Genomic DNA, 23,627 nt, shown 5'->3' with positions numbered 1-23,627 from the left:
TGTTTTTTCAGTCGGACCACAGTTTCCGGTCCGTCAGTGAAAATAGTCCGACTGTAATTGTTTCAGGGTTCAGTGTAAAGCTGAAGAAGTATATATATACAGAACACAATGGCTACTTAGAGAGCGTGGATCTATGGTGCTCGAAGTACATTAACGTACTTACCCAGGACCTGCACATTCCACTGGTTTATGAAAACACGATCGCCTTATCAATTTATAAACCATGAACCTCAGAATAGTACTTATTTTGTGCCTCTCCGCTCTGTCTTGCATCGCAGGTAAGGAACATTCACTGATGCTAATCAACTTTTTCGGCACAATTAAATAATACAACAGATACAGCTTCACAACTGTAAATCTTTGACTCTGCAGACGATGAAGGAATGGTGAAAATTCCAGGAGGAAAGATGACGATGGGGACGAACTCAGCCGACGGCAGGGATGGAGAATCACCCACGAAAGAAGTGACAGTCGATCCATTCAGTATCGATAAATATCCCGTCACTAATTCTGACTTCAGGTAACTTACTTTGATACAGCGATGATGATACTTCCCAGTAAGCAACATTACGTTGAAAGGATGTATAAAATACTTATTTTCCAGACGTTGAAGTTGGGTTAATTTTAAGTATTGAAAAAAATGAAAATGTGTATTTTCTGGACGTTGAAATCAGGTTCATTTTCGGTTCTGTCTTTTTTTTGGTAATTTATATTGGCCATACATGGCCATACTTCAACTGCACATACATTCTCAAGGAAGTAAGGATTATATCACAATGACAATGTTTTTATCCATTTAATATAGGAAGGAGGAACCAATGGAAGATTGCAACATAGAATATATATTATTGCTCCCATCTGTCACATGGACTTATATTAGCTTTTTTTTAAGCTTTAAAACGGGCAGTGATGATGTTCAAAGTAGTCCAACCTACAGAATAAACCGACAGACTACTTCAACTACAAGAACATTCTCAGTAATGTTCTTTATTTTCTTGTTAGGACTGTGATACTGTACATTGCTGTTGAATGCTCTGGATAAGAGTGTGCTGGATGAACAAAATGTAAATGTAAACATTCACAAGGCTGCGGGGCCTGACGGATTACCAGGGTACTAAGAGCATGCGCAGACCAACTGGCAAGTGTCTTCACTGACATTTTCAACCTCTCCCAGACTGAGTCTGTAATACCTACTTGTTTCAAGCAGACCACCATTGTCCCTGTGCCCAAGTAACCTGCCTAAATGATTACCGCCCCGTAGCACTCACGTCGTTAGCCATGAAGTACTTTGAAAGGCTGGTCATGGCTCACATCAACACCATAATCCCAGAAACCCTAGACCCACTCCAATTCGCATACATCCACAGATGGCGCAATCTCACTGGACTTCCTGATGGGCCGCCCCCAGGTGGTAAGGGTAGGCAACAACACATCTGCCACGCTGATCCTCAACACCTGGGCCCCTTAGAGGTGCGTGTTTAGTCCCCCCCCTGTTCTCTCTGTTCACCCACTGCGTGGCCAAGCACGATTCCAACACCATCATTAAGTTTGCTGACGACACAACAGTGGTAGGCCTGATCACCGACAACAATGAGACAGCCTATAGGGAGGAGGTCAGAGACCTGTCAGTGTGGTGTCAGGACAACAACGTCTCTCTCAATGTGAGCAAGACAAAGGAGCTGATCGTGGACTACAGGAAAAGGAGGGCCGAACAGGCTCCCATTCACATCGACGGGGATGTAGTTGAGTGGTTTGAGAGTTTCAAGTTCCTTGGTGTCCACATCACCCTCAAACTACCATGGTCTAAGACAGGCTTGAAGAGGGCACGACAAAACCTTTTCTCCCTCAGGACACTAAAAAGATTTGGTATGGGTGAGCATCCTGACCGGTTGCACTGTTATGGCAACTGCTCGGCCTCCAACCGTAAGGCGCTACAGAGGGTAGTGCGTACGGCCCAGTACTTCACTGGGGGCAAGCTTCCTACTATCCAGTGTCACATCTGCTCCTGCAACACCCTCTAGTGCTCATCCTGTGTCTCCTTGACCTGCTGCCACTCCCCCAGTGCTCTCTCCCTGTGTTTGTGATTGTGTGGGCGGAGACAGGTGATCCCCACCAGCTGCAACCTGTTCCATAATCAAGACCAGACAAATACTCAGTCCTGCCACTTCCACACTGCCAGATCGTAATCTCTGCTCAGTCAGTCCATGTTACTAGCCGTTTGTGCCTGTTGTGCCTGTTTTCCCTTGCCTGACGCTGTTTTCCTCTCCGCTACAGTTCTACCCGCTCTGACTATGGTCCCTGTCTCCAGTCCAACTTCTTGTCAGTACTGCTACTCTGTCCTGGATTCCCCACTCTACGCTCCCTTGGATTCCCCTTTGGACCTGATTACCCTGTTCAAACAGCTCTCCCTCCAGCCTCAGCCTCCGCACCTGGTTTCCGGAAACCTGCCCGAGCTTCCCCTGGCCTGTGCACAATCTTCCCCCTGTGTTTCAATAAATACCTTGGTTACCTCATCCCAGTTTTCTCGTCTGAGTCTGCTCTTGGGTTCACCTGTTCCGCTCCACGTACCTTTATACTAGGCTTTGTCAGAGGAAGGCCCAAAAAATTGTCAAAGACTCCAGTCACCCATGTCATAGACTGTTCTCTCTGCTACCGCACGGCAAGCGGTACTGGAGAGCTAAGTCTAGGACCAAAAGGCTCCTTAACAGCTTCTACCCCAAGCCATAAGACTGCTGAAGAATTAATCAATTGGCCACCGGACTATTTACATTGACCCCCCCCCCCCCCCCCCCCCCCCCTCTCTCTTTGTTTTTACAGTGCTGCTACTCGCTGTTTATTATCTATGCACAGTCACTTTACACCTACCTACATGTACAAATGACATAACCTGTACCGCCCGCCGCACATTGACTTGATACATGTACCCCCTGTATATAGGCTCATTTATTTTATTGTGTTACTTTTTATTTTTTTATTACTTTAGTTTATTTAGTAAATCTTTTCTTAACTATATGTCTTGAACTGCGTTGTTGGTTAAGGGCTTGTAAGTAGTATTTCACAGTAAGGTCTACCTACACCTGTTGTATTCGGCGCATGTGATAAACTTTGATTTGATGTGTTGCACAAGTTTGAACAGCACAGTGAAGTATGGCACAGAGTACACTATGGTACAGTTTAATTTAGTAAAGTACAGTACGGTTTAGTTCAGTAGAGAACAGAGTAAACTTTTCTTTACTGTTCTGTACTTTACTTTTCTTGACTGTACTGTACTACACTCTTCTGTGTTCTACAGTACCATGCTGTCCAAACTTGGAGAAATAATGTACGTCTATGTTTGGGCCAAATCGAGGCCGGTCCGGACCGGGCCAAATCTGAACCAAACACAGACATCTATGAATGGTTCAGATCTGTTCTGGTCCGGACAAAGAAATCTATGTCCATGGACGTTGAAATTGAGGCATGTCCGCACCAAGATGGCCAAAAGACAGTCTATGCTTGGTCGGTTTGTATGTGGGTACACTAGTTGACACTGCAAACTGAGAATATTGAAGTGGTTTATTGTCTTCATCCCAGGGAGTTTGTCAGGGCACAGAAATACAAGACTGAAGCGGAGACTTTTGGCTGGAGTTTTGTGTTCCAGGACTTTGTGTCTGAAGAGCTGAAGAGCAAAGTCACAGAGAAAATAGAGGTGTGTTGAAAGTCACTTCTGCATTTCATATCAAACATCTCTCACACTGATAGGTGAAAGGTAAGTCGTTTTTTTCAAGGGGGGGGGGGGGGGGTTCCTTCTGAATTGTGATAATGATTAACTCTCCTTTCACCCCTGAAGTCAGCACCTTGGTGGATGCCAGTCGAGCGGGTGTTTTGGAGGCAGGTAATGAAGTCATTTTTTTGTTTTTCCCATCCCCATCCCCCCTGTACCTATATCTGGACTACCTGACTCCTCTCCATGTGTTTGTCCAGCCTGCAGGTCCTGGTTCTGGGATCCGGGAGCGTCTGGACTCCCCAGTGGTCCAGGTGAGCTGGAACGATGCCCAGGCCTTCTGCAGCTGGAGGGGGAGGAGGCTGCCCAGCGAGGAGGAGTGGGAGTGGGCTGCGCGTGGGGGTCTGCAGGGTGAGTGGGGCTCGCTAAAAAAAAAAAAAATTTTAGTGGGATTGTCTTTATTACAATGCCGGCTGGGGTGGATCTCCACAAAGAATAAGACATATCTCACCATATAATAAGAACCCATGGAATTAGAATTCTAAATCTTGTTATGTGTTTTTATTAAGCTTCAAATTAATAGCCATTCATGTATTCCTCCATTCCATGATGATAACAGAACCCCTTCTTCGCTCCAGGTAGAACGTATCCCTGGGGAAACAAATTCCAGGCCAACCGCTCCAACCTGTGGCAGGTCAGACGAATGACATCACATTCACCATCCTGAAATGAACATTCTAACGTTGTTCTCAACCCTCTCAGTAATTCTTTAAAAATATATATTTGGTTTGTGTGTTCTAAAGCCAAAGTTAAAACTTACATAACCTACATCCTACACAAGTTTCCATGTTAGGATTTGCTCAAAAATATTTTATTCATGATTTATAAAGTGTTTACAATTAGTATCCCTAACTTGTGTTTAGCAAAGTGGTCAAAGTTGCTGATTTGTTGCATTTACAGTGAATGGAAGTTGGAAGTGATGATGTCACAATGGCAAGCTTTTTTCAAAAGTAAAATTAAAGTGAATGATGATGGACAAAAAGAATGACGAAAAAATGTAGTTTAAAAGGTATAAATAATAGCAAAAAGTGGTATGCAACCACACTATTCCAGTCTGCACATTTTTAAGTTTGAATGGTGTAAGAGGAGTAGCGTGCAGAATAATAATGAGAGGAAGTATGATGAAGATTTAAAGTTGGGACTTTTGCTTCACAATTCCCACCTAAATAGTTAGCCTGTAACATGTATTTAACAATCCCTTGAAAACGGCACGTAGTTGGTTTTAGAGGAGCTGGGGGGTCTCCTTGCTCCTCAGCAGCCAAATCGAACACTATTGTGACGTTATATTGATTACGACCTGTTATAAATGAGACATATTATTATCCTGTTGGGTTTTGTATGTGTGTTTCAGGGCCTTTTCCCTGATGGAGACACAGCAGAGGACGGTTACCATGGTATCGCCCCTGTCACTGCTTTCCCTCCTCAGAACAGTTTTGGTAAATATCCCTTTATACAGCCTTCCACCCAGCTTAGTAATGGGAGAATCAGAGCATCACCATTTTCTTGATCCATATCCAATTCATTCAGAGTAGTGTATTGTAGTGTAGTGTCGGAGTAGTGTATAGGGAGTAGAGGCCAGGGGTAGTGTATAGGGAGTAGTGGCCAGGGGTAGTGTATAGGGAGTAGTTGTAACGATTCTCTTCTTGTGAAGTAGAGGCGGACCAAAGCGCAGCGTGGTGGTTGTTCATTGTATTTATTGACGACACTATACATGAACAAACTAACGGAAAAAAAAACAAGAAACGTGAGAACTCAAAACAGCCCTGTCTGGTGCAAACACAAAAACAGGAACAATCACCCACAAACACACAGTGAAACCCAGGCTACCTAAATATGGTTCCCAATCAGAGACAATGACGAACACCTGCCTCTGATTGAGAACCATATCAGGCCGAACATAGAACTAGACCAAAACATAGAAAAACAAACATAGACTGCCCACCCAACTCACGCCCTGACCATACTAAATAAATACAAAAACAAAGGAAATAGAGGTCAGAACGTGACAGTACCCCCCCCCAAAGGTGCGGACTCCGGCCGCAAAACCTTGACCTATAGGGGAGGGTCTGGGTGGGCGTCTGTCCGCGGTGGCGGCTCTGGCGCGGGACGCGGACCCCACTTCGCCATTGTCTCAGTCCGCCTTATTGTCCGCCTCCGTGGCTTACTCACCATGCCCACCCCTCTCAATGACCCCACTGGACAGAGGGGCTGCTTGGGACAGAGGGGCAGCTTCTCGGGACAGAGGGACAGCTGCTCGGGACAGAGGGACAGCTGCTCGGGACAGAGGGACAGCTGCTCGGGACAGAGGGACAGCTGCTCGGGACAGACGGACAGCTGCTCGGGACAGAGGGACAGCTGCTCCGGGCGGAGGGGCTCTAGCGGCCCCTGGCTGACTGGCGGCACTGGCGGCCCCTGGCTGACTGGCGGCCCCTGGCTGACTGGCGGCACTGGCGGCCCCTGGCTGACTGGCGGCGCTGGCGCTGGGCTGACTGGCGGCACTGGCGGCCCCTGGTTGACTGGCGGCACTGGCGGCCCCTGGCTGACTGGCGGCCCCTGGCTGACTGGCGGCACTGGCGGCTCCTGGCAGACGGGCGGCACTGACGGCGCTGGGCAGACGGGCGGCGCTGGGCAGACGGGCGGCACTGGCGGCGCTGGGCAGACGGGCGGCACTGGCGGCGCTGGGCAGACGGGCGGCACTGGCGGCGCTGGGCAGACGGGCGGCGCTGGCGGCGCTGGGCAGACGGGCGGCGCTGGGCAGACGGGAAGCTCCGATGGCGCCGGGCAGACGCGAAGCTCCGACAGAGGCGCCGGACAGGCGGGAGGCTCCGGCAGAGGCGCCGGACAGGCGGGAGGCTCCGGCAGAGGCGCCGGACAGGCGGGAGGCTCCGGCAGAGGCGCCGGACAGGCGGGAGGCTCCGGCAGAGGCGCCGGACAGGCGGGAGGCTCCGGCAGAGGCGCCGGACAGGCGGGAGGCTCCGGCAGAGGCGCCGGACAGGCGGGAGGCTCCGGCAGCGCTGGAGAGGAGGAAGGCTCTGGACGGATGGGCCGGAGAGACAGCCTGGTACGGGGAGCTGCCACCGGAGGGCTGGGGTGTGGAGGTGGTGACGGATAGACCGGGCCGTGCAGGCGCACTGGAGCTCTTGAGCACCGAGCCTGCCCAACCTTACCCGGTTGAATGGTCCCGGTCGCCCTGCCAGTGCGGCGAGGTGGAATAGCCCGCACTGGGCTATGCAGGCGAACCGGGGACACCGTGCGCAAGGCTGGTGCCATGTAAGCCGGCCCAAGGAGACGCACTGGAGACCAGATGCGTAGAGCCGGCTTCATGGCACTTGGCTCGATGCCCACTCTAGCCCGGCCGATACGCGGAGCTGGAATGTACCGCACCGGGCTGTGCACCCGCACTGGGGACACCGTGCGCTCCACAGCATAACACGGTGCCTGCCCGGTCTCTCTAGCCCCCCGGTAACCACAGGAAGTTGGCTCAGGTCTCCTACCTGGCGTAGCCATACTCCCTGTTAGCCCCCCCCCAAGAAATTTTTGGGGCTGACTCCCGGGCTTCCATCCACGACGCCGCGCTGCCTCCTCGTACCAGCGCCTCTCCGCTTTCGCCGCCTCCCGTTCTTCCTTGGGGCGGCGATATTCTCCTGGCTGAGCCCAAGGTCCTTTACCGTCTAATTCGTCCTCCCATGTCCATACCTCCTCGCGCTGCTCCTGCTGCTGCTTTCTCCTTTGCCCATTACCACACCGCTTGGTCCTGTTGTGGTGGGTGATTCTGTAACGGTTTTCTATATGAGAAGGAGAGTCGGACCAAAATGCAGCATGTCTATTGCAATCCATGTTTAATGAAGTAACACACTAAACACAAACACTACCAAAACAATAAACTTAACGAAAACCGAAACAGCCTATACTTGTGTAACCTAACACAGAACAATGACACTAAGGACACTAAGGACAATCACCCACCACAAAGGGACCAAGCAGCGTGTCAACAGGCAAGAACAGCCCAAAGTGGAGTACAGTATGGACTATACTTCTTGGGAGGAGATAGACAGGTGGGCGGTCGACCCAGGGAGAGTGCCGGAGCCCGCCTGGGATTCGATGGAGCAGTGCGCGGAAGGATATAGGAGAATGGAGTTTGCGAAGCAAGCAAGGCGGCGCGGACGGAGGCCCCATAGTCAGCCCCAAAAATTTCTTGGGGGGGGGCTCAGGGAGAGTGTGGCAGAGTCAGGAGCCAGACCTGAGCCAACTCTCCCTGTTTATCGTGAGGAGCCAAGGAGGAGACCAGAGCCGGTGTTGGAGGTGAGCGAAACAGAGACTGTGAAGGAGTTAATGGGGAAATTGGAGGAGAGAGAAATGAGGGAGTTGCTGTGTTGGTGTTTTAAACATGGAATTCGCCCGACAGAGCGTGTCGGGGATTTGATGGCACCTGGGTCAGCGCTCCATACTCGTCCTGAGGTGCGTGTTAGTCGGCTGGTGAAGATGGTGCCAGTCTCACGTACCAGGCCTCCTGTGCACCTCCCTAGCCTTGCACGTCCTGTGCCAGCACCGCTCTCAAGATCTCCAGTACGCCTTCACGGTCTAACCCATCCTGTGCCACCTCCACACCCCAGCCCTCCGGTAGCAGCTCCCCGCACCAGGCTTCCTGTGCGTGTCCTCGGCCCAGTACCACCAGTGCCAGCACCACGCATCAGGCCTACAGTGCGCCTCGCCTGTCCAGCGCTGTCGGAGCCCTCCTCCTCTCCAGCGCTGTCGGAGTCTCCCGCCTGTTCAGAACTGCCAGTTAGCATAGAGCTGCCAGTTAGCATAGAGCTGCCAGTTAGCATAGAGCTGCCAGTCTGCAAGGAGCTGCCAGTCTGCAAGGAGCTGCCAGTCTGCAAGGAGCTGCCAGTCTGCAAGGAGCCGCCAGAGCTGCCTGTCTGCAGGATGCCGCCAAAGCTGCCAGTCTGCAAGGAGCAGCCAGAGCTGCCAGTTAGCATGGAGCAGCCAGAGCTGCCAGTTAGCATGGAGCAGCCAGGGCCGCCAGTCAGCATGGAGCAGCCAGGGCCGCCAGTCAGCATGGAGCAGCCAGGGCCGCCAGTCAGCATGGAGCAGCCAGTCAGCATGGAGCAGCCAGAGCAGCCAGTCAGCATGGAGCAGCCAGAGCTGCCAGTCAGCATGGAGCAGCCAGTCAGCATGGAGCAGCCAGAGCTGCCAGTCAGCATGGAGCAGCCAGTCAGCATGGAGCAGCCAGAGATGCCAGTCAGCATGGAGCAGCCAGAGCCGCCAGTCAGCATGGAGCAGCCAGTCAGCATGGAGCAGCCAGAGCTGCCAGTCAGCATGGAGCAGCCAGTCAGCATGGAGCAGCCAGAGCTGCCAGTCATCATGGAGCAGCCAGTCAGCATGGAGCAGCCAGAGCTGCCAGTCGACCAGACTCTCCCAGATCTGCCAGTCGACCAGACTCTCCCAGATCTGCCAGTCGACCAGACTCTTCCAGATCTGCCAGTCGACCAGACTCTTCCAGATCTGCCAGCCGACCAGACTCTTCCAGATCTGCCAGCCGACCAGACTCTTCCAGATCTGCCAGCCGACCAGACTCTTCCAGATCTGCCAGCCGACCAGACTCTTCCAGATCTGCCAGTCGACCAGACTCTTCCAGATCTGCCAGTCGACCAGACTCTTCCAGATCTGCCAGCCGACCAGACTCTTCCAGATCTGCCAGCCAGCCAGGATCTGGTAGATTCATCAACCTGCCTGAGCTTCCTCTCACTCCTGAGCTTCCTTTCACTCCTGAGCTTCCTCTCACTCCTGAGCATCCCCTCAGTCCCGAGCTGCTTCAGTCCCGAGCTGCCCCTCAGTCCCGATCTGCTCCTCAGTCCAGTGGGGTTCTGGGTGAGGACTACTAGGCCATGGTTGGCGGCGAGGGTGGACTATCCAGGGACGCGAGGAGAAGGGACTAAGACATTGATTGAGTGGGGTCCACGTCCCGCGCCGGATCCGCCACCATGGACAGACGCCCACCCGGACCCTCCCTATTGTTTTGAGGTGCGTTCGGGAGTCCGCACCTTAGGGGGGGGGGTTCTGTCACACCCTGGTCAAAGTATTTTGTGTTTATCTTTATTTATTTGGTCAGGCCAGGGTGTGGCATGGGTTTTTGTATGTGGTGTGTATGTATGGGGATTGTAGCTAGTGGGGTGTTCTAGCTAAGTCTATGGCTGTCTGAAGTGGTTCTCAATCAGAGGCAGGTGTTTATCGTTGTCTCTGATTGGGAACCATATTTAGGCAGCCATATTCTTTGAGTTTGTCGTGGGTGATTGTCCTTAGTGTCCTTAGTGTCATTGTTCTGTGTTAGGTTACACAAGTATAGGCTGTTTCGGTTTTTGTTAAGTTTATTGTTTTGGTAGTGTTTGTGTTTAGTGTGTTACTTCATTAAACATGGATTGCAATAGACATGCTGCATTTTGGTCCGACTCTCCTTCTCATATAGAAAACCGTTACAGTAGTGGCCAGGGGTAGTGTATAGGGAGTAGAGGCCAGGGGTAGTGTATAGGGAGTAGTGGCCAGGGGTAGTGTATAGGGAGTAGTGGCCAGGGGTAGTGTATAAGAGTAGTGGCCAGGGGTAGTGTATAGGAGTCGTGGCCAGGAGTAGTGTATAGGGAGTAGTGGTCAGGGGTAGTGGCCAGGAGTAGTGTATAGGAAGTAGTGGCCAGGAGTAGTGGCCAGGATTGGTGTATAGGGAGTAGTGGTCAGGGGTAGTGGCCAGGAGTAGTGTTTTGGGAGTAGTGGATAGGAGTAGTGGCCAGGATTGGTGTATAGGAGTAGTGGCCAGGAGTAGTGTATATGGAGTAGTGGTCAGGGGTAGTGGCCAGGAGTAGTGTATAGGAAGTAGTGGCCAGGAGTAGTGTATAGGAGTAGTGTATAGGGAGTAGTGGCCAGGGGTAGTGTATAGGGAGTAGTGGCCAGGGGTAGTGTATAAGAGTAGTGGTCAGGGGTAGTGGCCAGGAGTAGTGTTTTGGGAGTAGTGGATAGGAGTAGTGGCCAGGATTGGTGTATAGGAGTAGTGTATAGGGAGTAGTGGTCAGGGGTAGTGGCCAGGAGTAGTGTATATGGAGTAGTGGTCAGGGGTAGTGGCCAGGAGTAGTGGCCAGGGGTAGTGTATAAGAGTAGTGGCCAGGGGTAGTGTATAGGAGTAGTGGCCAGGGGTAGTGTATAGGAGTAGTGGCCAGGGGTAGTGTATAGGAGTATTGGCCAGGAGTAGTGTATAGGGATTAGTGTATAGGAGTAGTGGCCAGGAGTAGTGTATAGGGAGTAGTGTATAGGGAGTAGTGGCCAGGAGTGGTGTATAGGAGTAGTGTATTGGGAGTAGTGGATTGGAGTAGTGGTCAGGAGTGGTGTATAGGAGTAGTGTATAGGGATTAGTGTATAGGAGTAGTGGTCAGGAGTAGTGTATAGGGAGTAGTGGCCAGGGGTAGTGTATAGGGAGTAGTGGCCAGGGGTAGTGTATAAGAGTAGTGGCCATGGGTAGTGTATAGGAGTCGTGGCCAGTAGTAGTGGCCAGGGGTAGTGGCCAGGAGTAGTGTATAGGGAGTAGTGTCCAGGAGTAGTGTATAGGGAGTAGTGTCCAGGAGTAGTGTATAGGAGTAGTGTATAGGAGTCGTGGCCAGGAGTAGTGTATAGGGGGTAGTGGCCAGGAGTAGTTTTTAGGGGGTAGTGTATTGGGGGTAGTGGCCAGGAGTAGTGTATAGTAGTAGTGTATAGTAGGGAGTAGTGGTCAGGGGTAGTGAACAGGAGTAGTGTATAGGGGGTAGTGGTCAGGGGTAGTGTATAGTAGTAGTGTATAGTAGGGAGTAGTGGTCAGGGGTAGTGGCCAGGGGTAGTGTATAGGGATTAGTGTCCAGGAGTAGTGTATAGGGAGTAGAGGCCAGGGGTAGTGTATAGGGAGTAGTGGCCAGGAGTGGTGTATATGAGTAGTGTATAGGGAGTAGTGGTCAGGGGTAGTGGCCAGGGGTAGTGTATAGGGAGTAGTGTCCAGGAGTAGTGTATAGGGAGTAGAGGCCAGGGGTAGTGTATAGGAGTCGTGGCCAGGAGTAGTGTATAGTAGTAGTGTATAGTAGTGTAGGGAGTAGTGGTCAGGGGTAGTGAACAGGAGTAGTGTATAGGGGGTAGTGGTCAGGGGTAGTGGCCAGGGGTAGTGTATAGGGGGTAGTGGCCAGGAGTAGTGTATAATAGTAGTGTAGGGAGTAGTGGTCAGGGGTAGTGAACAGGAGTAGTGTATAGGGGGTAGTGGTCAGGGGTAGTGGCCAGGGGTAGTGTATAGGAGTAGTGTATTGGGGGTAGTGGCCAGGAGTGGTGTATAGGGAGTAGAGGCCAGGGGTAGTGTATAGGGAGTAGTGGCCAGGAGTGGTGTATATGAGTAGTGTATAGGGAGTAGTGGTCAGGGGTAGTGGCCAGGGGTAGTGTATAGGAGTAGTGGCCAGGAGTAGTGTATAGGGAGTAGTGTATAGGAGTAGTGGCCAAGAGTAGTGTATAGGGAGTAGTGGCCAGGGGTAGTGAATAGGGAGTAGTGGTCAGGGGTAGTGGCCAGGGGTAGTGTATAGGAGTAGTGTATTGAGAGTAGTGGATAGGAGTCGTGGCCAGGAGTGGTGTATAGAGGTAGTGGCCAGGAGTAGTGAATAGGGGTAGTTGCCAGGAGTAGTGTATAGGGGTAGTGCCCAGGAGTAGTGTATATGAGTAGTGGCCAGGAGTAGTGGCCAGGAGTAGTGTATAGGAGAAGTGACTAGGGGTAGTGTATAGGAGTAGTGGCCAGGGGTAGTGTATAGGAGTAGTGTATTTGGAGTAGTGGATAGGAGTCGTGGCCAGGAGTGGTGTATAGGAGTAGTGTATAGGGAGTAGTGGTCAGGGGTAGTGGCCAGGAGTAGTGTTTTGGGAGTAGTGGATAGGAGTAGTGGCCAGGATTGGTGTATAGGGAGTAGTGGTCAGGGGTAGTGGCCAGGAGTAGTGTATATGGAGTAGTGGTCAGGGGTAGTGGCCAGGAGTAGTGTATAGGAAGTAGTGGCCAGGAGTAGTGTATAGGAGTAGTGTATAGGGAGTAGTGGCCAGGGGTAGTGTATAGGGAGTAGTGGCCAGGGGTAGTGTATAAGAGTAGTGGCCAGGGGTAGTGGTCAGGGGTAGTGGCCAGGAGTAGTGTTTTGGGAGTAGTGGATAGGAGTAGTGGCCAGGATTGGTGTATAGGTGTAGTGTATAGGGAGTAGTGGTCAGGGGTAGTGGCCAGGAGTAGTGTATATGGAGTAGTGGTCAGGGGTAGTGGCCAGGAGTAGTGGCCAGGGGTAGTGTATAAGAGTAGTGGCCAGGGGTAGTGTATAGGAGTAGTGGCCAGGGGTAGTGTATAGGAGTAGTGGCCAGGGGTAGTGTATAGGAGTATTGGCCAGGAGTAGTGTATAGGGATTAGTGTATAGGAGTAGTGGCCAGGAGTAGTGTATAGGGAGTAGTGTATAGGGAGTAGTGGCCAGGAGTGGTGTATAGGAGTAGTGTATTGGGAGTAGTGGATTGGAGTAGTGGTCAGGAGTGGTGTATAGGAGTAGTGTATAGGGATTAGTGTATAGGAGTAGTGGTCAGGAGTAGTGTATAGGGAGTAGTGGCCAGGGGTAGTGTATAGGGAGTAGTGGCCTGGGGGAGTGTATAGGGAGTAGTGGCCAGGGGTAGTGTATAAGAGTAGTGGCCAGGGGTAGTGGTCGGGGGTAGTGGCCAGGAGTAGTGTTTTGGGAGTAGTGGATAGGAGTAGTGGCCAGGATTGGTGTATAGGAGTAGTGTATAGGGAGTAGTGGTCAGGGGTAGTGGCCAGGAGTAGTGTATATGGAGTAGTGTATTGGGGGTAGTGGCCAGGAGTAGTGTATAGTAGTAGTGTATAGTAGGGAGTAGTGGTCAGGGGTAGTGAACAGGAGTAGTGTATAGGGGGTAGTGGTCAGGGGTAGTGTATAGGAGTAGTGTATTGGGGGTAGTGGCCAGGAGTAGTTTATAGGGGGTAGTGTATTGGGGGTAGTGGCCAGGAGTAGTGTATAGTAGTAGTGTATAGTAGGGAGTAGTGGTCAGGGGTAGTGAACAGGAGTAGTGTATAGGGGGTAGTGGTCAGGGGTAGTGTATAGGAGTAGTGTATTGGGGGTAGTGGCCAGGAGTAGTGTATAGTAGTAGTGTATAGTAGGGAGTAGTGGTCAGGGGTAGTGGCCAGGGGTAGTGTATAGGGATTAGTGTCCAGGAGTAGTGTATAGGGAGTAGAGGCCAGGGGTAGTGTATAGGGAGTAGTGGCCAGGAGTGGTGTATATGAGTAGTGTATAGGGAGTAGTGGTCAGGGGTAGTGGCCAGGGGTAGTGTATAGGGAGTAGTGTCCAGGAGTAGTGAATAGGGAGTAGAGGCCAGGGGTAGTGTATAGGAGTCGTGGCCAGGAGTAGTGTATAGTAGTAGTGTATAGTAGTGTAGGGAGTAGTGGTCAGGGGTAGTGAACAGGAGTAGTGTATAGGGGGTAGTGGTCAGGGGTAGTGGCCAGGGGTAGTGTATAGGGGGTAGTGGCCAGGAGTAGTGTATAGTAGTAGTGTATAGTAGTGTATAATAGTAGTGTAGGGAGTAGTGGTCAGGGGTAGTGAACAGGAGTAGTGTATAGGGGGTAGTGGTCAGGGGTAGTGGCCAGGGGTAGTGTATAGGGGGTAGTGGCCAGGGGTAGTGTATAGGGAGTAGTGGCCAGGGGTAGTGTATAAGAGTAGTGGCCAGGGGTAGTGTATAGGAGTAGTGGCCAGGGGTAGTGTATAGGAGTCGTGGCCAGGAGTAGTGTATAGGGAGTAGTGGTCAGGGGTAGTGGCCAGGAGTAGTGTTTTGGGAGTAGTGGATAGGAGTAGTGGCCAGGATTGGTGTATAGGGAGTAGTGGTCAGGGGTAGTGGCCAGGAGTAGTGTATATGGAGTAGTGGTCAGGAGTAGTGTATAGGAAGTAGTGGCCAGGAGTAGTGTATAGGAGTAGTGTATAGGGAGTAGTGGCCAGGGGTAGTGTATAGGGAGTAGTGGCCAGGGGTAGTGTATAAGAGTAGTGGTCAGGGGTAGTGGCCAGGAGTAGTGTTTTGGGAGTAGTGGATAGGAGTAGTGGCCAGGATTGGTGTATAGGAGTAGTGTATAGGGAGTAGTGGTCAGGGGTAGTGGCCAGGAGTAGTGTATATGGAGTAGTGGTCAGGGGTAGTGGCCAGGAGTAGTGGCCAGGGGTAGTGTATAAGAGTAGTGGCCAGGGGTAGTGTATAGGAGTAGTGGCCAGGGGTAGTGTATAGGAGTAGTGGCCAGGGGTAGTGTATAGGAGTATTGGCCAGGAGTAGTGTATAGGGATTAGTGTATAGGAGTAGTGGCCAGGAGTGGTGTATAGGAGTAGTGTATTGGGAGTAGTGGATTGGAGTAGTGGTCAGGAGTGGTGTATAGGAGTAGTGTATAGGGATTAGTGTATAGGAGTAGTGGTCAGGAGTAGTGTATAGGGAGTAGTGGCCAGGGGTAGTGTATAGGGAGTAGTGGCCAGGGGTAGTGTATAAGAGTAGTGGCCATGGGTAGTGTATAGGAGTCGTGGCCAGTAGTAGTGGCCAGGGGTAGTGGCCAGGAGTAGTGTATTGGGGGTAGTGGCCAGGAGTAGTGTATAGGGAGTAGTGTCCAGGAGTAGTGTATAGGGAGTAGTGGCCAGGGGTAGTGTATAGGAGTCGTGGCCAGGAGTAGTGTATAGGGGGTAGTGGCCAGGAGTAGTTTATAGGGGGTAGTGTATTGGGGGTAGTGGCCAGGAGTAGTGTATAGTAGTAGTGTATAGTAGGGAGTAGTGGTCAGGGGTAGTGAACAGGAGTAGTGTATAGGGGGTAGTGGTCAGGGGTAGTGTATAGGAGTAGTGTATTGGGGGTAGTGGCCAGGAGTAGTGTATAGTAGTAGTGTATAGTAGGGAGTAGTGGTCAGGGGTAGTGGCCAGGGGTAGTGTATAGGGATTAGTGTCCAGGAGTAGTGTATAGGGAGTAGAGGCCAGGGGTAGTGTATAGGGAGTAGTGGCCAGGAGTGGTGTATATGAGTAGTGTATAGGGAGTAGTGGTCAGGGGTAGTGGCCAGGGGTAGTGTATAGGGAGTAGTGTCCAGGAGTAGTGTATAGGGAGTAGAGGCCAGGGGTAGTGTATAGGGAGTAGTGGCCAGGAGTGGTGTATATGAGTAGTGTATAGGGAGTAGTGGTCAGGGGTAGTGGCCAGGGGTAGTGTATAGGAGTAGTGTATAGGGAGTAGTGGTCAGGGGTAGTGGCCAGGAGTAGTGTATAGTAGTAGTGTATAGTAGGGAGTAGTGGTCAGGGGTAGTGAACAGGAGTAGTGTATAGGGGGTAGTGGTCAGGGGTAGTGTATAGGAGTAGTGTATTGGGGGTAGTGGCCAGGAGTAGTGTATAGTAGTAGTGTATAGTAGGGAGTAGTGGTCAGGGGTAGTGGCCAGGGGTAGTGTATAGGGATTAGTGTCCAGGAGTAGTGTATAGGGAGTAGAGGCCAGGGGTAGTGTATAGGGAGTAGTGGCCAGGAGTGGTGTATATGAGTAGTGTATAGGGAGTAGTGGTCAGGGGTAGTGGCCAGGGGTAGTGTATAGGGAGTAGTGTCCAGGAGTAGTGTATAGGGAGTAGAGGCCAGGGGTAGTGTATAGGGAGTAGTGGCCAGGAGTGGTGTATATGAGTAGTGTATAGGGAGTAGTGGTCAGGGGTAGTGGCCAGGGGTAGTGTATAGGGAGTAGTGTCCAGGAGTAGTGTATAGGGAGTAGAGGCCAGGGGTAGTGTATAGGAGTCGTGGCCAGGAGTAGTGTATAGTAGTAGTGTATAGTAGTGTAGGGAGTAGTGGTCAGGGGTAGTGAACAGGAGTAGTGTATAGGGGGTAGTGGTCAGGGGTAGTGGCCAGGGGTAGTGTATAGGGGGTAGTGGCCAGGAGTAGTGTATAGTAGTAGTGTATAGTAGTGTAGGGAGTAGTGGTCAGGGGTAGTGAACAGGAGTAGTGTATAGGGGGTAGTGGTCAGGGGTAGTGGCCAGGGGTAGTGTATAGGAGTAGTGTATTGGGGGTAGTGGCCAGGAGTGGTGTATAGGGAGTAGAGGCCAGGGGTAGTGTATAGGGAGTAGTGGCCAGGAGTGGTGTATATGAGTAGTGTATAGGGAGTAGTGGTCAGGGGTAGTGGCCAGGGGTAGTGTATAGGAGTAGTGGCCAGGAGTAGTGTATAGGGAGTAGTGTATAGGAGTAGTGGCCAAGAGTAGTGTATAGGGAGTAGTGGCCAGGGGTAGTGAATAGGGAGTAGTGGTCAGGGGTAGTGGCCAGGGGTAGTGTATAGGAGTAGTGTATTGAGAGTAGTGGATAGGAGTCGTGGCCAGGAGTGGTGTATAGAGGTAGTGGCCAGGAGTAGTGAATAGGGGTAGTTGCCAGGAGTAGTGTATAGGGGTAGTGCCCAGGAGTAGTGTATATGAGTAGTGGCCAGGAGTAGTGGCCAGGAGTGGTGTATAGGAGAAGTGACTAGGGGTAGTGTATAGGAGTAGTGGCCAGGGGTAGTGTATAGGAGTAGTGTATTTGGAGTAGTGGATAGGAGTCGTGGCCAGGAGTGGTGTATAGGAGTAGTGTATAGGGAGTAGTGGTCAGGGGTAGTGGCCAGGAGTAGTGTTTTGGGAGTAGTGGATAGGAGTAGTGGCCAGGATTGGTGTATAGGGAGTAGTGGTCAGGGGTAGTGGCCAGGAGTAGTGTATATGGAGTAGTGGTCAGGGGTAGTGGCCAGGAGTAGTGTATAGGAAGTAGTGGCCAGGAGTAGTGTATAGGGAGTAGTGGCCAGGGGTAGTGTATAGGGAGTAGTGGCCAGGGGTAGTGTATAAGAGTAGTGGCCAGGGGTAGTGGTCAGGGGTAGTGGCCAGGAGTAGTGTTTTGGGAGTAGTGGATAGGAGTAGTGGCCAGGATTGGTGTATAGGGAGTAGTGGTCAGGGGTAGTGGCCAGGAGTAGTGTATATGGAGTAGTGGTCAGGGGTAGTGGCCAGGAGTAGTGGCCAGGGGTAGTGTATAAGAGTAGTGGCCAGGGGTAGTGTATAGGAGTAGTGGCCAGGGGTAGTGTATAGGAGTAGTGGCCAGGGGTAGTGTATAGGAGTATTGGCCAGGAGTAGTGTATAGGGATTAGTGTATAGGAGTAGTGGCCAGGAGTAGTGTATAGGGAGTAGTGTATAGGGAGTAGTGGCCAGGAGTGGTGTATAGGAGTGGTGTATTGGGAGTAGTGGATTGGAGTAGTGGTCAGGAGTGGTGTATAGGAGTAGTGTATAGGGATTAGTGTATAGGAGTAGTGGTCAGGAGTAGTGTATAGGGAGTAGTGGCCAGGGGTAGTGTATAAGAGTAGTGGCCAGGGGTAGTGGTCGGGGGTAGTGGCCAGGAGTAGTGTTTTGGGAGTAGTGGATAGGAGTAGTGGCCAGGATTGGTGTATAGGAGTAGTGTATAGGGAGTAGTGGTCAGGGGTAGTGGCCAGGAGTAGTGTATATGGAGTAGTGTATTGGGGGTAGTGGCCAGGAGTAGTGTATAGTAGTAGTGTATAGTAGGGAGTAGTGGTCAGGGGTAGTGAACAGGAGTAGTGTATAGGGGGTAGTGGTCAGGGGTAGTGTATAGGAGTAGTGTATTGGGGGTAGTGGCCAGGAGTAGTTTATAGGGGGTAGTGTATTGGGGGTAGTGGCCAGGAGTAGTGTATAGTAGTAGTGTATAGTAGGGAGTAGTGGTCAGGGGTAGTGAACAGGAGTAGTGTATAGGGGGTAGTGGTCAGGGGTAGTGTATAGGAGTAGTGTATTGGGGGTAGTGGCCAGGAGTAGTGTATAGTAGTAGTGTATAGTAGGGAGTAGTGGTCAGGGGTAGTGAACAGGAGTAGTGTATAGGGGGTAGTGGTCAGGGGTAGTGTATAGGAGTAGTGTATTGGGGGTAGTGGCCAGGAGTAGTGTATAGTAGTAGTGTATAGTAGGGAGTAGTGGTCAGGGGTAGTGGCCAGGGGTAGTGTATAGGGATTAGTGTCCAGGAGTAGTGTATAGGGAGTAGAGGCCAGGGGTAGTGTATAGTAGTAGTGTATAGTAGGGAGTAGTGGTCAGGGGTAGTGAACAGGAGTAGTGTATAGGGGGTAGTGGTCAGGGGTAGTGTATAGGAGTAGTGTATTGGGGGTAGTGGCCAGGAGTAGTGTATAGTAGTAGTGTATAGTAGGGAGTAGTGGTCAGGGGTAGTGGCCAGGGGTAGTGTATAGGGATTAGTGTCCAGGAGTAGTGTATAGGGAGTAGAGGCCAGGGGTAGTGTATAGGGAGTAGTGGCCAGGAGTGGTGTATATGAGTAGTGTATAGGGAGTAGTGGTCAGGGGTAGTGGCCAGGGGTAGTGTATAGGGAGTAGTGTCCAGGAGTAGTGAATAGGGGGTAGTGGCCAGGAGTAGTGTATAGTAGTAGTGTATAGTAGTGTATAGTAGTAGTGTATAGTAGTGTAGGGAGTAGTGGTCAGGGGTAGTGAACAGGAGTAGTGTATAGGGGGTAGTGGTCAGGGGTAGTGGCCAGGGGTAGTGTATAGGGGGTAGTGGCCAGGAGTAGTGTATAGTAGTAGTGTATAGTAGTGTAGGGAGTAGTGGTCAGGGGTAGTGAACAGGAGTAGTGTATAGGGGGTAGTGGTCAGGGGTAGTGGCCAGGGGTAGTGTATAGGAGTAGTGTATTGGGGGTAGTGGCCAGGAGTGGTGTATAGGGAGTAGAGGCCAGGGGTAGTGTATAGGGAGTAGTGGCCAGGAGTGGTGTATAGGGAGTAGTGGTCAGGGGTAGTGGCCAGGGGTAGTGTATAGGAGTAGTGGCCAGGAGTAGTGTATAGGGAGTAGTGTATAGGAGTAGTGGCCAAGAGTAGTGTATAGGGAGTAGTGGCCAGGGGTAGTGAATAGGGAGTAGTGGTCAGGGGTAGTGGCCAGGGGTAGTGTATAGGAGTAGTGTATTGAGAGTAGTGGATAGGAGTCGTGGCCAGGAGTGGTGTATAGAGGTAGTGGCCAGGAGTAGTGAATAGGGGTAGTTGCCAGGAGTAGTGTATAGGGGTAGTGGCCAGGAGTAGTGTATATGAGTAGTGGCCAGGAGTAGTGGCCAGGAGTAGTGTATAGGAGAAGTGACTAGGGGTAGTGTATAGGAGTAGTGGCCAGGGGTAGTGTATAGGAGTAGTGTATTTGGAGTAGTGGATAGAAGTCGTGGCCAGGAGTGGTGTATAGGAGTAGTGTATAGGGAGTAGTGGTCAGGGGTAGTGGCCAGGAGTAGTGTATAGGAGTAGTGGCCAGTTGTAGTGTATAGGAGTAGTGGCCAGGGGTAGTGTATAGGAGTAGTGTATTGGGAGTAGTGGATTGGAGTAGTGGCCAGGAGTGGTGTATAGGAGTAGTGTATAGGGAGTAGTGGCCAGGGGTAGTGTATAAGAGTAGTGGCCATGGGTAGTGGCCAGGAGTAGTGTATAGGAGTCGTGGCCAGTAGTAGTGGCCAGGAGTAGTGTATAGGGAGTAGAGGCCAGGGGTAGTGTATAGGGAGTAGTGTATAGGAGTCGTGGCCAGGAGTAGTGTATAGGGGGTAGTGGTCAGGGGTAGAGAACAGGAGTAGTGTATAGGGAGTAGTGGTCAGGGGTAGTGGCCAGGAGTAGTGGCCAGGGCTAGTGTATAAGAGTAGTGGCCAGGGGTAGTGGCCAGGGGTAGTGTCCAGGAGTAGTGGCCAGGGGTAGTGACCAGTAGTGTATAGGGAGTAGTGGTCAGGGGTAGTGGCCAGGAGTAGTGTATAGGGAGTAGTGGCCAGGAGTAGTGTATAGCAGTAGTGTATAGGGAATAGTGGTCAGGGGTAGTGTATAGGAGTCGTGGCCAGGAGTAGTTTATAGGGGGTAGTGGCCAGGAGTAGTGTATAGGGGGGGGGTAATGGCCAGGAGTAGTGTATAGGGAGTAGTGGCCAGGGGTAGTGAACAGGAGTAGTGTATAGGGGGTAGTGGCCAGGGGTAGTGTATATGGAGTAGTGGTCAGGGGTAGTGGCCAGGGGTTGTGTATGAGAGTAGTGGCCAGGGGTAGTGTATAGGAGTAGTGGCCAGGGGTAGTGTATAGGAGTAGTGTATAGGGAGTAGTGGCCATGGGTAGTGTATAGGGAGTACTGGCCAGGAGTAGTGTATAGGGAGTAGTGGCCAGGGGTAGTGTATAGGAGTAGTGGCCAGGAGTAGTGTATAGGGGTAGTGTATAGGAGTAGTGGCCAGGGGTAGTGTATAGGAGTAGTGGCCAGGGGTAGTGTATAGGAGTAGTGGCCAGGGGTAGTGGCCAGGAGTAGTGGCCAGGGGTAGTGTATAAGAGTAGTGGCCAGGAGTAGTGTATAGGAGTAGTGGCCAGGGGTAGTGTATAGGAGTAGTGGCCAGGGGTAGTGGCCAGGAGTAGTGGCCAGGGGTAGTGTATAAGAGTAGTGGCCAGGAGTAGTGTATAGGAGTAGTGGCCAGGGTTAGTGGCCAGGAGTAGTGGCCAGGGGTAGTGTATAGGGAGTAGTGGCCAGGGGTCGTGTATAAGAGTAGTGGCCAGGAGTAGTGGCCAGGGGTAGTGTATAGGAAGTAGTGGCCAGGAGTAGTGGCCAGGAGTAGTGTATAGGGAGTAGTGGCCAGGGGTAGTGTATAGGGAGTACTGTATAGGGAGTAGTGGCCAGGAGTAGTGAATAGGGAGTAGTGGCCAGGAGTAGTGTATAGCAGTAGTGTATAGGGAGTAGAGGCCAGGGGTAGTGTAGAAGAGTAGTGGCCAGGGGTAGTGGCCAGGAGTAGTGGTCAGGGGTAGTGGCCAGGGGTAGTGTATAGGAGTAGTGGCCAGGAGTAGTGGCCAGGGGTAGTGTATAAGAGTAGTGTATAGGAGTAGTGGCCAGGGTTAGTGGCCAGGAGTAGTGGCCAGGGGTAGTGTATAGAGAGTAGTGGCCAGGGGTAGTGTATAGGAGTAGTGGCCAGGAGTAGTGGCCAGGGGTAGTGTATAGGAGTAGTGGCCAGGGTTAGTGGCCAGGAGTAGTGGCCAGGGGTAGTGTATAGAGAGTAGTGGCCAGGGGTAGTGTATAGGAGTAGTGTATTGGGAGTGGTGTATAGGAGTAGTGTATAGGGAGTAGTGGCCAGGGGTAGTGTATAGGAAGTAGTGGCCAGAGGTAGTGTATAGGGAGTATTGGCCAGGGGTAGTGTATAGGAGTAGTTGCCAGGAGTAGTGTATAGGTAAGTGACAGCACAATGATTCTGCCTGGACTGTCGGGTTGAAGAACAAAAGTCACGTAGGAGTGACTCCACAGACATTGGACAATGGGCCAGGGGTCCATTTATAATTTGTCATCAGTTTGTCTCTCTGTCCCCTCCCTCAGGACTATATGACATGATAGGAAATGCATGGGAGTGGACATCTACACCCTTCCCTGGAGGACGACCAATGTTCGTGCTGCGTGGTGGTTCCTGGATCGACACGGAAGATGGATCAGCCAATCACAAGGCTCGAATCACGACCAGGCAAGTGAACGTTTAGGATGCAAAGCTTACCCAGTAGGCATACGACGTGATAAAGACGTATTTTACTTGTTGAAATCTGGTCGGGACGTCTTATGCCCCCATTACATGTAATATACTAGAAACATTCCAATTATAAAAAAATGTGAGCAATTATCTGTTCCAGCAGGGTTTGCATGATTCAGCTTGTCAAACAACAGCTGGCAGAGTGCACCAAAGCGGGTTAGGGTCTTGTGGCATACTGTATCCAGTCAACACGCTGGGCTCGGGCCTAATCCGAGACTCGGTGGACTCGGCATGGACTCGGACTCAAGGGGGTTCATGCAGGCCGAGCTCTTCCCGAGTCCGTCAGTCATATTACCCCGAGCTCCAGCTAATGGTACCTGGGTCGAGTCCACTTCAGTTTACCCAGCCCAATTAACTTTTTCAGGAGTAGGGCCATTTGATGTTTCTATTTGGGCAGGTGTTAAAATACCTGTTTTAAAAAATTAAGAAATTTTATATATTTCACCCCCAAGTCATGGAAAGGGAAAGGTTGATGCCTAGTCAGTTGTCCAACTGAATGTATTCAACTTAAATGTGTCTTCCGCATTTAACCCAACCCCTCTGAATCAGAGAGGTGTGTCTTCCACATTTAACCCAACCCCTCTGAATCAGAGAGGTGCATGGGGCTGCCTTAATCAATCTCCACATCATCGGCGCCCGGGGAGCAGTTGTTGGGGGGGTTAACTGCCTTGCTCAGGGGCAGAACGACAGATTTTTACCTTGTCGGCTTGGGTTTCGATCCAGTAACCTTTCGGTTTTCAATGTATAGAATGAGGGTTTGAGGATCAGTTGCTGTTACTTTACTTGGAAAGTGTGGGTGTTGAAATGGGACTGTGTTTTGTTTCTGTGTTTCTACAGGATGGGGAACACTCCAGACTCGGCTTCTGATAACCTGGGCTTCAGGTGTGCTGCCAGGAATGACAAAACGGAGCTGTAGGGACCAATGAACGAAGACGATAAAAATGATGCCACAAGGGAGAGCAAGATAGCAACCAATTATAGGTGCTATGCAGTGACCATAGCATTTAGTAAAGTCAAGACTCAGACAGTGGTGATGATGTTGATAATGTGCAGGAACATTTTTCTCCTGTGGAGACCTGGGCTCAAATCAATCTGCTTAACCTATGTGTCTTTTTCTACAAACTACTGTAATACAAGCAATAAACAAGATTTTACATCAAGATGTTGTAAAATGTACTTACTTACAACCATTTTTCACACTTTGTCATTGTGCACTAAGAATATGCGACCAAATACTAAACTTTTGACAACTTAAATACAAGTAAGTTAATTTTATTCCAATACTTTTGTTCCCCTAAAATGGGGGTACTG

The 23,627-nt window shown here is 51.1% G+C and overlaps 1 protein-coding gene across 1 annotated transcript; it reads left to right on the top strand.

The window, feature by feature from the left end:
- The first annotated feature begins 10 nt into the window (after positions 1-10).
- Positions 11-23,470, top strand: sumf2 (sulfatase modifying factor 2). Its single transcript, XM_036968195.1, has 9 exons — positions 11-278; positions 373-520; positions 3,574-3,688; positions 3,830-3,874; positions 3,964-4,114; positions 4,342-4,397; positions 5,115-5,199; positions 22,112-22,253; positions 23,154-23,470. The coding sequence occupies exons 1-9, from the start codon at positions 224-226 to the stop codon at positions 23,230-23,232; spliced, it is 876 nt and encodes a 291-aa protein (XP_036824090.1). The 5' UTR covers positions 11-223; the 3' UTR covers positions 23,233-23,470.
- The last annotated feature ends 157 nt before the right edge of the window (positions 23,471-23,627 follow it).

The sequence above is a fragment of the Oncorhynchus mykiss genome, chromosome Y (assembly GCF_013265735.2).
Source record: "Oncorhynchus mykiss isolate Arlee chromosome Y, USDA_OmykA_1.1, whole genome shotgun sequence".
Lineage (NCBI taxonomy): Eukaryota > Metazoa > Chordata > Actinopteri > Salmoniformes > Salmonidae > Oncorhynchus > Oncorhynchus mykiss.
This window is presented reverse-complemented; position numbering and strand designations above follow the sequence as displayed.

What these genes read in the sequence shown, in the direction of transcription:
- sumf2 (XM_036968195.1), top strand. Translation starts at nt 224, where the DNA reads ATGAACCTCAGAATAGTACTTATTTTGTGCCTCTCCGCTCTGTCTTGC. An exon ending in AGCGGGTGTTTTGGAGGCAG is followed by an intron (nt 3,875 to 3,963) that starts GTAATGAAGTCA and finishes GTGTTTGTCCAG; the next exon opens with CCTGCAGGTCCTGGTTCTGG. An exon ending in AAGGCTCGAATCACGACCAG is followed by an intron (nt 22,254 to 23,153) that starts GCAAGTGAACGT and finishes GTGTTTCTACAG; the next exon opens with GATGGGGAACACTCCAGACT.